This window comes from Nesoenas mayeri, assembly GCF_963082525.1.
Source record: "Nesoenas mayeri genome assembly, chromosome: 6".
Classification (NCBI taxonomy): Eukaryota; Metazoa; Chordata; class Aves; order Columbiformes; family Columbidae; genus Nesoenas; species Nesoenas mayeri.
The window spans coordinates 3529155-3539864 of NC_137545.1; the positions used below are offsets into that span (position 1 = coordinate 3529155).

At 55.4% G+C, this 10710-nt stretch overlaps 1 protein-coding gene across 1 annotated transcript; it reads right to left on the reverse strand.

Annotated features, from left to right (window-relative positions):
- Positions 1-382: 382 nt before the first annotated feature.
- Positions 383-4783, reverse strand: LOC308041742 (ubiquitin carboxyl-terminal hydrolase 36-like; the record flags this gene model as incomplete). The annotated part of the gene is made up of 11 exons (XM_080346649.1): positions 383-884; positions 1191-1291; positions 1593-1733; positions 2020-2131; positions 2456-2538; positions 2722-2792; positions 3163-3230; positions 3449-3551; positions 3846-3956; positions 4240-4461; positions 4534-4783. 11 exons carry the CDS (start codon positions 4781-4783, stop codon positions 383-385), a joined length of 1764 nt encoding a protein of 587 aa, XP_080202775.1.
- Positions 4784-10710: the final 5927 nt, after the last annotated feature.

Here is a 10710-nt window from a genome sequence, read left to right on the forward strand (position 1 = left end):
AGCCGGTGCAGCCGCTGCCCTGGGAGGAGGCGACGCTGCAGCCTCCAGCTGTGGTGTCACCAGCTCCCGTCGCCCCGGGGGACACGCTGCCCTGCGAAGGCTGGCGAGGCCGCCCCGCTCCAGGGACTGGCGCAGCCACCCGCCGTCCCGAGCAAGGAGGCAGCAGCCAGTTCTCCAGCCTCTGCAGGGATGGGAGCAAGAGCGGGGGCCTGGTCCTGCACCCTGACCCAGAGGGAGGGCAGAGCCCTGGGGCTGACGGGCTCTCCCCGCCCGCCTCCTGCTTAGCAAGGTACCAGCATCAGTCCTGCACTCCCCAACACAAGCCCCAGCTCCGGAGGCACGAGGCACCTACTGAAGTCTCTGGGCAGAAGCTCAGACTCACCTATGCGTTGGAAAGCGCCAGCTTCTTGGCCCGTGGGGGTGACATGGTGCTGCTGGGCTGCGGAGCAGCACTGGCCGACAAGAAGGCCTTCAGCTTTGCCAGCACCAGGCTGGCAGGAGCCCTGCTGCGAGGGTCCCTTCCCGGTGTCCCGGTGTTCTCCCCGCTGCCCCACGGCTCCTGGCCGGGCATGGGCCCCGGCAGCCTGGGGGAGGCGGGCAGGGGCCCGGGCTCCCAGCAGCGCTTCCGGGGAACCTGCGCTTTGGCCCCACTGGTGTGACTGGGGCCGCAAAACCCTGGAGCCGCTCTGGGCGTGGGTGGCGGCTGCGAGGAGCGCGGCTTCTTGGGCCTCTGGGCTGCGTCACCGGGAAACGCTGCAGCCGCGTGTGTGGCTTTCCGGGCCAGCTTGGGTGACGGTGACCAAGAAGGCAGCTTGACACGGCCAGGCAGGCTGGAGGCAGCTTTGGAAACGGGACCCTCTGAGCTCTTCCCGGGGTTGGGGATCCTGGGGAAGGCAGAGAAGGGCACATGTTAACTGCCAGTGTCTGAGCAACACTCTGACTGCAACACTCTTGTCATAGCTGCGAGAATCAGGAGCCAGAAGCTCCAAGGAAGTGAGGAGCTCTTGAGCTGCAGCAAAACCACTACAAGGGGCTGGAGCTCTCCCTGCCACCCTCCCCCGAGCCAGCACACGCACATGGGCGCTGGGGCTGCCTGGGCCAAGCTCCTTCCCACACCCAGGCACGTGCCCCCAGCCCTGTCCCACATGCTGAGCAAGGGCAGAGAGGCCGGGGACACAGGGCACGCTCACCTGAGGTAGAACAGCACATACGCCTTCTGGTTAAGGACCACCTTGATGTTACTGGGGCGGACCACGTTGTCATTCATTTGGTACCACTGCCCGTCGCTGGCCTGCGGAGGGAGAGAGAATGGGGTCGGGCTGTGTCCAGGGACGCTCCTGGCCTGAGGAGGAGCAGGAACAGGCCCATCGGCAGAGCTCTGCTCCCCAAAACCCCCAAGCGGCCCCGGGCAAGTGAAGGGACTCTGCGAGAGCAGAACTCCACTCTTCCTGTGACGGAGCACAGCCCGTACCCCCCAGTGCTCCACACCACGCACGTCTGCTGAGCACCCTCCTGTCTGCGCATTACACGGACCCTCGAGCACCCGCCGGCCCCCAGCACAGAGAGGTGCCAAGAGAGCGCCCTGGGCTCACCTTCACGTAGCAGTAGTAGTGTCCTGCGTGGCTGCTGTACCCCGAGTGCACCAGCACCGCGTAGAGCCCGTACATGACCGGATCCCCGCTGGTCTGGGACATGTACGGGCGGATGTTCAGGAGCTCAGGGTAGCCCACGTCCTGCAGAGAGAGGATGTCTCAGGAGCCTGCACAGCAGACGGCAAGAGCGGCTCAGCTGTCCTACGAGTCCCGTCTCACAATGAAGGGGGAACCCGCTCTCCACAGGCAGAGCCCACGGTGAGGAAGATGCCGGGATGAGCCAAACTCCCACCGCAGCGCACAGCTGGGGAAGGGCTGCAGGACTGCGGTAGAGCTCGCACCGCGCACAGAACCACCTCCCACCCTGCTCGGGGCAGCAGGGCCTCGGGACAGGACACAGCCCCACTCTGGGTTGCCGAGCACTCACCTTTGTGATCTTGCCTCCAGTGAAGTCGGCAAAACGCTTCAGAGCAAGCGTGAGAACATTGGGCGCTCGGTGGATGGTGAAGCGTTTGGTTGCCGACACTTTCTTCTTGCATCTGCACAGGGAGAGCTTGAGCTATTCATGCTGTTCCACCACCCAGGTGCTTGTCAGCCCTGGCCAAGCCACAAACCCCCCTGAAATGACTCTGTTCGGAGCGGGAACCGCTCCAGGGCACCTGCTCACGGCCAGGTCTGCTGGCTCAGGTCCCCGTCTCAAGAGGAGGGAGATGAGGAGTGACAGGCTTCATCGCAGGCTTCACAGCCACGTACCTCGCGGTTTAGTGGTGGAGCAGGTAGAGAAGCCCTCCTGTACTGCAGCTGCCCTCCTGCTTCCCACCAGCACACCCGTGGCCCCTTCCCGCCCCAGCCCGCACACTCACCTGTCACACAGGTAGGCGTTCTCTCCACCCAGCAGGTCTGGCTTCACAAACAGCTCCAGTGCCTGCTCTACGTTTGCGGCTTGCTGCCAGGACAGAGGAGAGGTCAGGGCCAGGCAGAGGAGGCAGCACAACAACAGAAGCTGATTCCCTCTTGCCTGCACCGTGCCTGACGCTGGCAGGTTAAACAGCCTCGAGCAGTAGCGGTGCAGCTGCAGGAACATCCCCTGCAGAGCAGAGCGCCTCCCCGCCTGACCCTGCCCCGATACCGTGATCTCCACCGGCAGGTCCAGACAGGGGTCAAAGGTGTCCGAGACTGCTTTGCACATCGAGCACTTCACTGCAAGAGAAAGAGCAGTGAGCACCCCCTGGCACAACACGGCACCGCCACCCCCAGCACAGCGCAAGCAGCTGCCATGTTCCCCCTCTCTGCGTTTGGGCTCTGGGATGGCAGCACCAGCATCCGCAGCCTCTACGTGCTGGGACAACAAGTGCTGCTAGACAGCTGGCAACGTGGGTTCCTTTGCTGGTGGCAATGAGCTGGGCACCCGCAGCCAGCAGCTTCGTGACCCACAGATACCAAAAGACTGACCAGCTGCAGCTCTGCATAATTTGCACATGCTTAGTGACTTTCCCAAGTTACTGCAAGGCTCTCGGGGAAACAGCAGCCCTGAGAGTCACAGGCCCAGGCCCTGGCAGCCAGCACTCACCACGGGACCGCAGGTGACCGCCAAAGATCTGGTGGATCAGGGTGGTGGCTTGGGTCTGGCGATCCAACCTAGAGACGGCAGCTCGGATCACACAGCGCCCGGCCCAAGAGCCGCCCCCAAGGGCCAGCGCTGTGTCCTCAGGATCCAAACCCAGCCCAGTCACAGGATTTGGGGACAGAACCGCAGCTGTGCTGGGGTGGAGGCGTCAGGAGAAGGCAGACAGCAGCCCAGCAGACAAGGGGACCAGCAGACAAGGGCAGTGACGGCCACCAGAGGCCCCACGTACTCTGTGCAGTCGGGCAGGCAGGCCTTCTGCATGGCATCGATGGTGAAACGGAGGAACTCGTGCGCGTCCTCTTGCCTGCCCCAGCGGATGTGCGGGGCGATCTCTGCAGGAGAGGGAGGGATCAGCCGCAGCACGCGCTGCCACAGAGGCAGGTCCTCCCGCCCTCCCTCGGGGCAGGGACTGCGGGGTTTGAGCTCCCTCGGCACAAACCAGACTTCAGACTCATGTCGGCCGTGGGGGAAGCCCCACAAGGCCCATGAAGGCCCTGGCAGGCTCAGTGAGTTGTCTCAGAAGAACCTCTGCCAAGACGTGCCCTGGTCTCAAAGTTTCTGCTCCTGCAATAGTCTCTGCCCTCCCGCATGGCTACAGGAGGGGACGCGAGGGCAGCCATCCTTACTCTTGAGGTCTCGGACAAAGGACACTGGCTTTATCACACTGCCGCTGTTCGCGAACGCCTGCGTGACGTGGTTCTGCATGACGCATGTCATGCAGAAGCCGCTTTGGTGACCTGGAGTGGGAGAGGAGAAGACAGAACGTTGAGGACAAACCCATCTTAGTCCTGGCTGTGTGCAGCACAGACAAAGCCTCTCAGACGCGGGATGCAGAGCTCGGAACACTACTACGGCCAGGAAAAGTGGATGCTCCCGTATGCAGGAATGTCCTCTCCACGGAGACACGGGCAGGAGGGAGCAGAGAAGGCGCATCCCGGCAGCCGCACAGCCCCCGGCAGAGCCGTGCGCAGGGTGCTGAGCGCAGCCCCGGGACAGGCGGGCGCTCCCCTCCCCACTCACAGGTGCGGCTGTGCTCCTTGGACAGCAGGTAGTTGGCGAGCGGTGGCGTGTAGGTGAGGCACTGCAGGGTGGCGTTGAGGAAACAGGTGTTTCCCAGGTTGAGCAGCCCAGCGCCGATGCGCTGGACACGCTGCCACTGCATGGCGAGGCGCCCTGCAGGGAACAGCCCCTTCTGGGGCACAGGGACGCCGTCCCCGTGGCGCCCCGGGGTCCGGTCGCTGCCTGCGGGGAGAGAGAGGCGGGTGAGCCGCGGGCTGCGCAGCGCAGGGAGAGCCCCCGGCCCTCTGCACCCACCCTGCTGGCCCGGCTGTCCCTCCTCAGCGCTGTGGGGGTGCTTGGCGGGCTCGGTGCGGGGGCTGAGCAGCAGGTACTTGGCCCGCAGCAGCTCCGGCTGGCTGGAGAAGCCGTGGCTGGCGGGCTGGAACTTGATCTTGTGCCGCAGCACCTTCTTGGCCGAGGTGCTCAGCAGCCGGCCCAGTGCCCCGGCCTTGCCTATGTCCCGCCGCACATTCAGCAGCACCCTCGGCTTCGCCGTGCCCGCCATGGCGTGTCACCGCACGTGCCACCGCCTCAAGGTCGCGCCGGTCTCTCGGTGTCTCCCTCTGCGCCACCACACGCGCTTCCCGCGCCTCCTCCTCAAGTCCCGCCCTTCGCTGCGGTCGCTCCCGCTCGGCTCGGCCCACTGACTCCTCCCCTCGCCCTCGCCGTGCGCTCCGCTCCGCGTCCAGAACAGGACTGAGCTGCGCCTGCGCGTCCCCGGCAACGCCAGGGGCGGAACCTGCCGGGGGCGGGGCTTGTTGTGACGTCATCGTGCTCCGGCCACGCCCCAGAACCCCTAAATGGTCACACACTGTAGTTCCAGTGCAGGGAACCTGGACACAGTGGTGGGTTTGGCCAATAAAAGCCTCTGCAAGTCTTACAAGGCCAAGACGCAAGGTCTAGTCCAGTCCGAACTGGTCCAAGGGCCACCGCATGAGTTATCTCACGCTTAATTTGTTCAAGGGCTTGTCGTTGTTCAGGGCCCCACTCAAATTGATTCTTTTTTCAAGTCACTCGATAGAGAGGGCTCACAATCTGGCTGTAGTCAGGAATATGCATTCTCCAAAAACCTACAACGCCCAAGAAAGTCTGTGTCTCCTTTTTATTAGTAGGTGGAGACATTGCAGCAATTTTGTTGATCACATCCATTGGGATCTGACGACGGCCATCTTGCCATTTTATTCCTAAAAACTGGATCTCTCGTGCAGGTCCCTTGACCTTGCTTCGTTTTATGGCAAAACCAGCATCCAAAAGAATCTGAATTATTCTCTCACCTTTCTCGAAGACTTCTTTCGCTGTGTTGCCCCATACGATAATGTCATCAAGATACTGCAAGTGTTCTGGAGCTTTACCTTGCTCCAGCGTGGTCTGGATCAGTCCATGGCAGATGGTAGGACTGTGTTTCCACCCCTGAGGCAAGCGATTCCACGTGTACTGGATGCCTCTCCAGGTGAAAGCAAACTGCGGCCTGCACTCTGCTGCTACAGGAACAGAGAAAAATGCATTAGCAATGTCAATTGTAGCATACCACTTAGCTGCCTTTGACTCCAGTTCAAATTACAGTTCTAGCATGTCAGGCACAGCAGCACTCAGTGGTGGTGTAACTTCATTCAGGCCACGATAGTCCATGGTTAGTCTCCACTCATCACTAGACTTACGCACTGGCCAGATTGGGCTGTTAAAAGGTGAGCGAGTCTTACTGATCACACCCTGGCTTTCCAATTGACGGATCAACTTCTGGATAGGAATCAAAGAGTCTCGATTGGTGCGATATTGCCGGCGATGCACCGTCGTGGTAGCAATTGGCACCTGCTGATCGTCAACCATCAGCAGTCCTACAACAGAAGGATCATCTGAAAGACCAGGCAAATCAGACAGCTGTTCAGTTTTCTCAGTGTCCACAGCTGCTATAACAAATGCCCACCTATACCCTTTGAGGTCCTTAAAATACCCTCTCCTGAGGTAGTCTATGCCAAGGATGCATGGAGCATCTGGACCAGTCACAATGGGATGCTTTTGCCAGTTTTTTCCAGTTAGGCTCATTTCAGCCTCTACAACAGTCAGTTCCTGGGATCCCCCAGTCACTCCAACAATATTGATGGATTGCGTTCCTTTATAATTAGAAGGAAGTATTGTGCACTGTGCACCAGTGTCCACTAAAGCTTTGTACTCTTGGGGGTGTGTTGTACCAGGCCATTGTATTTGTACAGTCCAATAAACTCTGTTATCTCTTTCCTCCACCTGGTTGGAGGCAGGGCACCTCTAATTTCTGTTTTGCACAGTCTCTGGGTGTGAATTAGAGGTTCCTTCAAGAGCATCAGAATCCCTTCTGCTCCTTTTGTAAGCTGGAGCAGCCACCTTCCTAGGAGTTTTTCCTTTGTTCTCACGTACTCGTTCTTGAAGTTCTGAGGTAGGTCTTCCATGCCACTTATTCATGTTTTCTCCCTGCTCATGTAGGAAGAACCACAGTGAACCTCTTTTTGTGGGCTGCCTGTGTCCTCTCTCTCGAGATTGGAAACGCCTTTTCCTAACAGTTGAAACATAGGTTTGTGCAGGTCGTGAATGGTACGTGTCTTCTCTGAGTTCTTTGATTTCTTGCAATAGCTTTTCAAACCGGTCATCAGATTTTTCACACAGTTTCTCCACAGCAGAGATACAAGCCCGTAGAGAACCAGCAAGGCTGTCCTCAAACTCACAGAGCTGCTCAATCACTTCAGTAATATCTTGTACACCTCTAGATGACCAGAGCATTCCTGCCAATGACTTAGCATATGCAGGTGATGCACTTTGTACAAATCTGCGCCACAGAGGTCGTGAACAATTGATTCTGTCTGGGTCTGTTCCCTCTTGGCTGTTTGGTCCAAAATAGATGATCTCTCGCACAGCTAATTCTCTCAGGAACTGAATACCTTTCTTCATAGTATTCCATTTCCCTAACTTGGATATACAATCTTCCTTGTAGGGAAATCTTACTTTGATAGCTGCCAGGAGTCAGGTCCATAGAGTAGTGGCATTAGATTCTCTTGAAATTGCCTTATCAATGGTGGAATCTCTTGACAGAGATCCCAGCTGCCTGGCTTCACCACCTTCCAGTTCAATTGTTTCTGCCCCATTGTCCCAGCATCGGAGCAGCCAGGTTAAAATATTCTCGCCTTCACGATGACTAAAGTCTTTTCGCAGATCTCTCAGCTCACCTGGAGAAAAGAACCGAGTGGTGGTCACTTCATCTCCTCTCTGTCCTAATGGTGCCCCTTGGGTTGATGTTGGCCCTGTGGCATCATCTGCTGCACGGGTAGTCTTTCTAGTGACTTTCTTACAACCAGCAACTGATGCTGATATGGGTTTACCATCATTTGATTCATTTCCAGAGTCTGAATGACTGTCACTGTGATCGCTATGGTTACAGCGGCAACAGTGCCCAGTGTGTGAAGAAGGCGGGGCTGCCTTTAAGGCTGCAGAATTAATGTTATCAGAAGCGACCTTGGCAGAGGAACTCTGCGGAGGAGCTGTAGCTTCAGCCTGCGAAGGTACTGTTGTGGGGGCAGCGGCTGCAGCGGCAGCTTTCGCTGTTTTGCTCTTTCTCGAGCGGCCAGGAGTGCTTTTTACTAAAGCTTCCGAAGACGCAGCGCAAATCTCAGGACTAAAAAGAGACGCAAACCTCCTGTTGAACGCCATTTCTCTTAACAGAAGCACAAACTGACACACATTCAGCAAACCAGATAACACCATCACAGTTCTATCAAAACTCCAAGGATATTCAAAGCTCTCTAAAACATTTGCGAACTGTCCTAGCGAAAAAACAAAAGTATTGTTAGTCAGCCTTTCTGAAGGTTCGCTTGACCAATTAGCAAACACAGAGCCGTACTGCTCTTTAATCTCTCCTGGAGACTTTTCAAGGTAAAGCAGAAGTGAGTAGAAATTCATTAGCGGCTGCAGTATAACGAAATAAACCAGTGACAAACCACACAGTATCATCATGAGCATTGTCCAGTTCCTTGTTGTTATATAATGAATACTTCGATTTAAAAAGAAGGCCCAACACAGATATGGAATCAGTGAGCACAATGCAGAAAACAACTGGTACAACTTATGCCATAACATCTTTAAATCAATGTAATTCACTTTGCCTTAATACCACTAAATAATGTCCAAAGCAAACAGACGCGCGAGTATCACAACTCTATGTTTGGCACCGTGCCAAGAAAATTGAAAGGTACGTCAGAGCAGTAGAAAAGCCAAAAATCTCCAGATTTACCCCTTTCTCGAGCCCCACGTTGGGCGCCAATTATCTGTCGAGGGTTAAGATTGCGGGGTGACAATAAAACCCTGGCAGATGTATTGTTAACCTCCTCTTCCCCCCCACTTCCCCCTTTTGCCCCTCCCTCTCCCCCCTTTCCACTAAGGAGAGGCGATTGGGAGGAAAAGAAGAACAGAGAGGAGAGAGTTGGAAAAAATTAAAGATGTTTTACTAATGCTACTAATAAGAATAGAGAAAATAATACAAAATATACAAAACCAATCTTGAAAGTCTCAGCAACTGCAGAGCCGGCACCCAAAGTCCTGGATTAGACTCCACAGCCAACCAGAGCTGGATTCAGTCTCTCACTAGGCCTCAGTTCGCAGGGACGACTAGTAAGGTCCTCTCCTAATGTCGGCCATAAGAACAAGAGAAAAAAGGGACGAGATCCTCGTGATCTCCCATTTTATATGAAGTATTCACGTGAATGGAATGTTATACACAGTTGGTCAGTTGTTTCTCGTCGCCCCTCTCGCGAGATGTCCATCCATGCTTATCAATAAGTTTGCATTCCATTGCTAGGTTTTACCAAAACATGTGTCTGGTTCTCCAGGAAAATGCAGTTAATATGAAGGCTTTAGCTGACAGGCAAAATTCACTGAAAGAGAAACTTGTTTTTAACAATACCAGGACAACACAGTAAACACATTTTCAGTACCCCTCTGCAAGGGCAATACTGTGGAGCAGTTCTTCTGTGAAATCCCCCAGATCCTCAAGCTCTCCTGCTCACTCTCCTATCTCAGGGAAGCTGAGTTTGTCATGTTTAATGCTTCTGTATTTTTGTGGTGTTTTCTATTCATCATACTGTCCTATGTGCAGATCTTCAGGGCTGTGCTGGGGATCCCCTCTGAGCAGGGACGGCACAAAGCCTTTTCCACGTGCCTCCCTCACCTGGCCGTGGTCTCCCTGTTTACCAGTACAGGTTCCTTTGCCTACCTGAAGCCCCCTTCCATCTCCTCTCCTTCCCTGGACCTGCTGGTGGCAGTTCTGTACTCAGTGGTGCCTCCAGCAGTGAACCCCTTGATCTACAGCATGAGGAACCAGGAGCTCAAGGGGTCTATCAGGAAAGTTCTTGCAGATGTGGTTCTCAGTGGTAGTAAATTTTCCATCACTCTTCACGGATGACTCCCACAGTGCCCCACTGAAGGCTTGTCCTTTGTTTGGTGTTTTCTACTTTCTTAATAATTATCTTTAGAGTTATTAGTTTTTATTATTTTCCGACATAGATGTTTGAATCCATCATACTTCTCTTGACGTACGAACCTACTCTGTCTAACTGATATAAAAGTGTGCCTCTCATTGGGCAGAGCTGACACTCTCATAGCATCTCTGAAATAAAATGGACTCACTCATTGGTGTGTGCTGACTATGAAGATCGTGAGCAGTCGGTGAGGTAGATACCCAGGGCTTTCTGAGCTCTGACAGTGCAGAAGAAATTCTCCAGGGTGGTAACCTGGAGATTTCTGGAGAGCTATAGGGACAGGCTGTACCTGGGGTAAGTGGTGACTGAAGCCTCCCTAAGTGAGAGATCATCCAAGGTAGAGTCACCCAAATGGGAAATGCTAAATACTGGTACTTGCAAGGAAAATAAACCATCCACAGACCAAAAGAGAACAGCACCTTTGCAGCCAACACACCAACCACAGAACACACTCCCCCTATGGACAACACAACCATCCCCATCTGGTTCCTTTCTCAGGCTGATCTGATGTGAAAGTCGTGAATGGTTTGTTGATCCTCTGCAGCACTTATCCACATTCTCTGCAGTGTGGGCCTGAATTTTGGGTCTGCCCAGGTGTCCTATCCACTCTTGGAGATGTTACCCACTTGGCAACTCCAGCCTTGGGTGTCTCCCCACCCTGGTGTCCTTCTCTTCCAGCCAGCCCCCCTTGCAGCTGGCCAGCAAAGCACAGACATACAGTCACACACACACTAATGAGCTCACAGAGCAAATAGCCAGAAGCAGTGTTTAATAAGGGGGCAGGACACACCATGTGATCAGGCCTAGGGTTCGGACAGATCAGCACTGAGTAACCCCTTCCCGGCTGCAGCTGACCCCTTGCATCCCTCCCCACGCACAGGCTTCTTCCTACCAGCTCAGCTGGGTTCCTCCCTGTCTGTGCCCCAGGCCCCTC